This window comes from Pezoporus occidentalis, unplaced genomic scaffold (assembly GCF_034315485.1).
Source record: "Pezoporus occidentalis ecotype Australia unplaced genomic scaffold, CSIRO_AGI_Poc_V1 ctg61, whole genome shotgun sequence".
Classification (NCBI taxonomy): Eukaryota; Metazoa; Chordata; class Aves; order Psittaciformes; family Psittacidae; genus Pezoporus; species Pezoporus occidentalis.
Window position 1 is genome coordinate 2,570,297 of NW_026915955.1, and position 8,048 is coordinate 2,578,344.

Sequence of the window (8,048 nt, forward strand, 5' to 3'; positions counted from 1 at the left end):
CCCAGTGAAGCTCAGCAGAGTTCTGCCTGCAAAAAGGCATCAACAGCAGAGATAACATTTGGAGCTTGTCTACAGAGAACAGAAAGTTGTGTCTAGGGAAGCCCACCAGAAGTTTACAAGGAACTAACATGTGTGCCCTTGTCTTGGCTACACTGCTTGCTTATTCATTAGGTTTATCCATTTTCGGCTGTAAGCCCTCCAAGGCAGGGAACCTCGGTCCCTGTGTTTGTACCAGTGCCCTGATTAGGGCATGTTATGAGAAATTATCTGTATTTCATATGTTGCCCAGCCTTTTACTATCCATATGCCTCAGATAACACTGTTTACAGTCAGAAGAGCATTCTCTAAACATTTAGCCTGGAGAATAATGTAAGGATCATTTTGCAAAGTTAGCAACTAGAAGGAGCAGCATAAAGAGCCATGGGCTCACCAGGAAGGTTCTGCTTTTAGCAGATGGTTTGCAATCTATTAATTATGCTTCCTCCAGTGTCCTGGATGTTGGAAAGGCTTTGTCTATCTTGTTGAGCAATGTAGATCTTGAATCACAAAGATGATCCTTGTTGAAAGCAGAGGAAAATAGGGAAAGGTTTCTCTTGGATCTTGAGCATAGAACTCATCAATATTCAACAGTACTGGGATCTCCTTACTGGTAGGCAGCTTTCCACGGAGCACCTTTTTGTAATACAGGGTGTTCGTACAGTAGCTTTATATAATGATAAGAGTTTTTATTCAGGACTTGGGGAATATGTCAATGCGCAAAGGCAGACACACTTGAGTAAGTAAAGAAGTTCAATAGAAATAAAAGCATGTGTAAATGTGTGTGTTACTGGTAAATTCCAGGAGCTTTGAAATTTCATTACTGTTTATAGCTCAAGGCAATGAGAAACATCTCACATGTGTAGTGAGTAAATAAATACAGAGTGCACAGCCCTCCATAGATATGTTTATCTCACTTTAACATTATACTAAATGGTGTCTGTAACCTCTATAAATACCACAAGAAGTGAAATGGCTTACATGATAATTAAAAATGCTGTTTCTGCTGAGAGCCATATTCCCCCCTTCTCCTTTGCCAGAGGAGCTCTGCAAATGGGCACGTGCTAATCGCTGCTCACAGGTGAAAGCAGCTTCTAGCATGGGACCTTTTGCTAGCTGTGAGCAGGCTGTCAAGGTTGTCAGGTTGGTCCAGGGAGCACAGGGGCAGAGCAGCTGTATTTCTAGAATAGAGGTTCGGCAGGAATTTCTATGTGGTCATAGCACTGAATATTGTAACTTTATTGTGGGCTTTAGACTGTGTGCCATTGACTGTAAAGTCCACCTGAAAGGCAAGGCTGTAGATAGAGACTTGTAGAGCAGCTGCTACTTAAGAGGCAAGTGGGGAGGTTTGGATCCTGGCTCCTGTGGTGTACCGCTCTGCAGGTCATCAGATCTGCCCACTCCTCTGGTCACTAACTGAGAAGTGGGGGGTCATATTTTTTTGCTGTTGGGTTGAGAATTCAATTTCTCTGGAGACGGGACAACATCGTGTCCTGTTCATGCAATGTAATCATGAGCAGGCACGGCTTCAGCTAAGGCTATGAATAAATCACATGATGTTCACCCCAAACCTCTCTGCCTGCTTTCTCATTCAGCATCTGAACAATGCCTGGGAGTCAGCGTCCTGTGGGAAGATCGAGGATCAGATGGCCCTGACGGATCAGGCACGCAAGTACATGACCGCCTTCCCCACCCGGACTCTGGTGATGTGAAAGGGTCGATGGACAGAGAAGCATTATGGTTTTGAGAACACTTTGCCTCCAATGGGAAATTCCTGTTCCTCTGCATGAAAACTTTTCATGAATGGGAGAAGAACCTATCTTTGTTGTGGTACAACAGTTGGGAGCAGCACAAAGTGCATTTAGTCACTCAGCATGTATATTCTTGTTGGATTTCACCCAACTTAAGAGGATTGTTTTGTTGTGTTTTTTTTTTTTTTAATGATACTTGCCTAAATTATTAGGTATTAAGTTTGAATCAGTAATTAATGATCTTAAGTGCAGACTTATAATAATGATAGTTTTTCTTGTACTTCTGGAGATCAAGCAGACCTAATACACCAGTATTGTTATTTCAGTGATGTGCTAGCCAGGGGTGGGGGTTTGTTTGTTTCTTTTTTAACTTTTTATAATAAAAGAGCAGGTACTCAAACAGATGTATTTTAAATCACTGAACAAAATGCATTGGTATAAAAGTACTGAAGTGAAAAGCATTACTACAAACGCTAGTCTGTGCAAAGGGGGGAAACTGATCAAGATCATGAATGCTCAAACATCCATGCCTCTTGAAATTCTCTTTTCTGTTGTGGTTCTAGACCATTATTCATTGTGTGTTTCTGTCTGGGAGGGTAATTAGCTTGCTTGAAAAAATATTACTGTATGAAACATAGATTTATGAGAAAAATTATATTTTTTATTCAGTAATTTAATTTTGTAAATGCCAAATGAATACTGTGTTTTGCTGCTACAGACCTTAGCGTGTAGACATGCTGCTAGTGTAAAAGGAGTAGAGCTTTGTATGGAAAGAAAACAAATGTTGATGTTAGCTAATTGACTATGCACTAGCATTTCAGATCTTTTTATTTTAAATTTTTTTACATCATTTATATTTTTTCCCCTTTTGTTTTTTTATAAGCAATATTTTTGAACACTGTTCCTGGGAGATTTTCTTTTCTTTTTTGTCTGGATGTGCTGTTTTGATTCTCATTGGTTTGTAACAGCATGCATTGCACCTTCATACATTTGGGAGATTGCTGTCGTGTTCATGTTGTCTGTTTTGTTCCATGTCTAGCTAATTGTTCCCTAGCTTGGGTCTTGTATACTGAATCAGGTTCTTAGAAATATGTGGTTCTATGTACTGCCATACCAAATCTTTACTAATATGGCAAAACACTGATTTTATTTTATTTTTTTATTGTTTGGTTTTTTTTATAACAGCCTCTGACTTTGCTGCCTTAAAAGCATTCGGTGCGGCTTCACCTGCACTTAATTTTTTATACGAAAATGTACTGCCTTGTAGATAAATAAAGTGTGTTCTTTTTTACTTAAACCCACATGGTCTTCGAATCTTGTTTTCCTCTAGCGTTTTCGGCAGTGGTGTTATAGGCAAAAATAAAGACGAGCTTTTTACAGCACACTTAGATAAGTAAGCAATAGTTTTTCACACCATAGGTACCTCAACATCCCCAGTTCTCACTGATCATTAAGGAAGTGGAAGGAGCACAGCACAAAACAAGAAGTATTGAGAATGTTGTGGACTTGAGGCACGTCTCCAGTGGCCCCAAAGTCCAGATCAGCTGCAGCCGGTGGGAGGCTGTGCAAAACAGCCGGCTAATTTATTTCTTCATCTGAGACCACCAGGTCAAGAATCACTTGACTAAGAGCAAAATATTCTGGAGTTCCGATACTGTAGAACAGAGTTTTTTACACTAATCTTAAGAAACCAGAGGTAGGAATATATTTTGAGACTCCAGTGCATTACACTGCACCGCAAATAATTGGGTAGACCTGTAGAGCCTCACACAGTGTAAATGCCGAGAACATTCAGCACTGGGAAAGCTGGAGAGTAAAAGCAATTGCTAACTCCCCCTCATTCCCCCCCCCCCCCCCCCCCAAAAAAAAAGGTGCAACCTGGTGGGAAAAAAATTGAATTTTATTTTATAGGTTGAAAATAAATCATTAGCTAAAATTTAAGTTGAAGCAATCAGACTGATGATACTCTTGAGAGCAGACTTCAGCTCCCTGAAGGAAGTAATGGCTATTTCCAAGTGTGTGTGTGTGTGTGTGTGTAGCCATGTATGGGCTGAGAGCCCCCAGAGATGGCTTGCAGTCCTTTTTCCCTCATTCCCCAGCAAGTTGCCTAGTCCTCCCAGCTGAAGCCGCCTGCTGGCCTGCATGCCATGCAGCACGCAGAAAAGGAGGAGCAAAACAGTCTTTTTCACCCTGTGCAAGGTCCCTTCTTGTACACTTGTGATTTCAGCCTGGGAAGGGACTGGTGCTTGCAGCAGCCCCCTCCAAGTTTTGCCTGTTTCTCATCTATCCCCCCATGTGGTTTGGGCTGTCAGCAAATGCTGGGGGAGAACCAACCCTGAGGAAGTTTTGCAGCATTTCCCGCAGGCAGGACCCCTGTGCTGGCTATGGATTACAGAGAAGGGGAAGTATGTGGGAGCACTTGCCTGTGCAAAGGCTGCAGGCTCACCCCATAAGAACACTTGTGCAAGATGTGAGGGAGGACTGCAGGACTTCATGGTGTGCAGCTTGGGAAGAGGGAAAGGTCTGCATGTGAGGCACGCCACAGCTTAAGCAACGCGTTGCAGTTTAAAAGAAGTAAAAAAAAAAAAAGGAAAAAGAAACACCCAGCTTACAACAGGTCTTCAAGGCAAAGCTCTTGCCTTGTAGGGCTCCAGCTGTAACTGCAGCAAGCATGACTGAGTTTAAACAGATCATTATCTAGCACCCAGTGCTGGGAAACATGGAAGCTCACCCTGCAGGTGCCCAGAATAAGGGCTGGGTTTTTTTCCTTACGCCTTCTATTGTTTTAAAACCCATTTTTAACAAGCAAACCCACTGCAGTAGTTGTCTTGTTGATAGGCACTCTTAGAGCTAACACAGAGGAAAAGGTTTCTTTTTCCCTCCTCGTTTCGTTGCAAATGCAAAACGCACAGTAGATTAAAGCCGATTTGCATATGTTTCTACATGCATGTGGTGCTCAGCATGAGCAAAGGAAGAGGCTTTGTTTGAATGCTGTAGCCCAGGAACCTAATTATTTTTCCCCACCAACTCTGTAAGTTCCCTTTGCAACAAAGTGCCACCTCCTACATATCCTTCTCACACAATATTCACACTTGACCATGCGCTGCTTACTCCCTGAAATACACATCTTTCTTTCAGAGATCCAAGAGAAGTTCTACTTGTCAAATTCCAGCTTGAGCATAGATCAGGCAAGATCTATCCCAAGACAGGTCAATATAGATAGTCTTGGTGATGGCCATTTAGCCTTTCAGTGGACCTTTGCACAGGTGTATAGCCATGCTGGACCCAATTAAACCTAAAGTAACCTACCAAAATGAAGGGAAAACAGGTTCAGTCAAGTTCTTGTTTAATGGAGAGTAGATATTTGGCTCAAATCCCTATTAACCTTTTTCTTTGCTGTAATTATAACTTAATAATGTTGTCAGTGGGAATTCTTTTGATTTCTGAAAAGAATTTAAATTATCATTTCAGCATGTGCCACTAATTAAAAATGAAGAGGCAAAGGAGCCAGCGTAAAAATAAAGGAAAATACCAGAGTGTGAGGTGTTTCCCAGCTATACCCTGCACTTCTCCAGCTCTCTATGCAGTCCCTGGTGTTCAACTCCCACAGGTCTGACATATATGACAGCAATAAGCTGAAACTGAAAATGCACCAGAGCTTGGACTGACACTTTGGGAAAAATCATTACAGCTGAATGAAAGAGCCAGACTTTGTAGCTGGGAGCCAAAATGAAAAGTCTGCTGAGGGTAAAGAACAGAGCAGAGCTCTGAATATTCTGTAGCACAGAGTGATCCTTAAAAAAAAACAGCTGTTTTTTTCACAGTATTTGCAATCTTGATCCGTATCCAGGCCAGCTAAGTCAATGACAATCAGCTCTCCCTCAAGCCCACACAGTCGCGTAAGCAAAGGGTGCTTCTGTGGGGTAATGACTGGAGCATCAGAATTATCACCTCCTCTTACTCCTGCTGCATTTGACTGTATTTCTAGCTCAGCCTTGATTTGGTATAGGGGTGATGCAAAGGACAGAATAAAAAACCCCTTTTCCTCAAAATCTATTTTAAATGTGGGGGATTTTGGGGGTGTTTTATTTGGGGGGAGGGTTGTTTGTTTGTTTGTTTTAAAAAAAGCATGTGAAAAATACTGTGGTTCAGAAAAGTATGATTTTGAGGCACTGGTCTACATCTTGCTTGTCAGCTTGTTACACAGCACAGGTGGAGTCAGTCGATAGCCCAGTCTTTGCTTGGGAGCAATGATGGCGTTTTGCCTAGGTGGCCAAGGAAAGACACTGGCCATATCCTTCAATCACCAGGTTGATGTCTTAATTCAAAAAGTTGTTATTTTCTGACCAAATGTTCCCTTTGCCTCTCTTCTTTAAACTTGACTTCAATGCCTCAGCAGTTTTCACTGACAACCTTCCTACTGGCATGAACTTGTTGGTGACATTTTTCTCTCAGTGACTGGTTCAAGTAAGGTAATGAAGATAAACCACAGAGGTCCAAATTCTGCTTTCAGTCATGTTTTCAAGCTGGCATTAGCTATACAGCTCATTGTTAAGGCCTGTAAAATCTATTGGCTCTGCTATTATTTTTCCATAAATTATTTGTGATCAGGTTGCTGTTGTTTTTATTACAATTCCACTTGATTCATGACATTTCTTCAAGGTATTTTTCCAGTCCATTTGAGCACCAGAACAATTGATGATTTTTATTTTTTTTACAAAGCCTCTGCTTCTCAGGCTGCACAGATCCACACTTACAGCCTAGCTAGACTTACCCCCAAGGAAATTTCATTTCATGGGCAAATAACTTTTACTACTTGATGAAATCACTACTCATCGCTACGGCTCCAAGACACGCTCCACGCGCACATCTGTCAGAGAAGTCCTCGCAAACAGCGAAGAAGAAGAAAGTTTCAGGAAGCTCTCCCCAAACAGGTTTCTACACTAACCATAGAGACCACCTCTGCATCTCCCAGTTCCTGCCGGTCCAGCTGCAAGCCTACCATGGCCTTCCCAATAAAGTCAGCCCTGAGAGAGTCTTGAAAGGGTGCCTGCAGGTGTGCTTTCCTGCCTGGGCCTCTCTCCCTGCTGCCTCTAATGTTTCATTAACTCTCTCATCAGTGTACATCAGCATAGGAGTTATCTGAAGGTGAAGGGAGGCCCTGACTATTTAAGTGATGGGGTTTTGGTATCTGTGTTTCTACGAGCTCAAGGCAGAGACCTCAGAGGCGCCGGCTCAGACTTCTTGTGCAGATAAAGGGGCTGCTATCCTGTGCTGCCAGCAGGGAAATGAAAATCTGCATGGGGTTATAGCTCCTGCCTGCCCAGCCAAGCCTTGCTGCACCTAAGGATTCAATAGAGAAACAGCCATGTTTTGCTGGCCAAAGGCCTAAAAGATATTTCTGTGAAATAATATAGGAAAGAGATTACACTCAGCTTTTTTTCTCTGCTCTGCTCATCCTCCTGGCCATCCGTTCTGCCCTTGTAGCTCTTCTGGCAGGCTCAGCTCCATTTCACCAAGGCACACAGCCCTTACGGAGCATGGCTCAAACCCTGCTGAAAACGGATTGAAACAAGTTGCCGGTCTCCATAACATCAGTGAGCCTGAGCCAAAGCTTTGTCAGGGCTAAGGACGTGGATTGTTTCCCTGCCCATGGCTGGTGGGCCCCTGCTACTCCCACTCAAGACAGTGCTCCTGTTACCCCCAGGTAGAGCACCAACTCCACTGAAAAGCAACCTCTGTATCTCAAGTTAACATCCCCTAGTGAAGACCCATCTGTGCACAAAGGCCTTTCACTGGAGGTGGTTTGCCCCAGCCTGGGAGACCCACCAGGTATGGGCAGGACAGGGCATGTTACATTTAGCTTTGGCACCCTCTCAGCAGCTGCCTGCTTGCCCAGGACAGGGATGACTTCTCCTGCTGCCCCATGAAGGTCCCACAGCGGCATGCTGTGAGCAGTAACTCATGGGGAGAGCTCCTGAGCTAGCATTGATGCAGACACACACTTAACTTTCTCTAATCAAAGAGGTTAGAGTAATCCTTTCCTCACCAACCTCTGATTTGTAGCCACATCCTCTAACAGAAAACCCATAACAAATACAAACACAGTTTGTATGGTGATAAGCTACAAAACTGGTGTGATAGTCACTCTTCCATCAGCTCTCTGAAAACCATTGTTTCCTAGCACAGACTTTCATTGCATCCAGTTGACATAGCTGCTGTTTGGGTCTCAAAACAAGCCCCACTGCCACAAGAGACGAA

The 8,048-nt window shown here is 43.1% G+C and overlaps 1 protein-coding gene across 7 annotated transcripts in view; it reads left to right on the forward strand.

Annotated features, from left to right (window-relative positions):
• MYB (MYB proto-oncogene, transcription factor) overlaps window positions 1–3,634 on the forward strand; it is a 28,673-nt gene extending 25,039 nt beyond the window's left edge. For all 7 annotated transcript variants that reach the window (XM_062639610.1, XM_062639614.1, XM_062639615.1 and 4 more), the window contains one exon: window positions 1,632–3,634. In XM_062639610.1, the coding sequence (XP_062495594.1) occupies window positions 1,632–1,748 (117 nt within the window). In that variant the 3' untranslated portion in view covers window positions 1,749–3,634. The remainder of the gene's footprint in view (window positions 1–1,631) is intronic.
• Window positions 3,635–8,048: the final 4,414 nt, after the last annotated feature.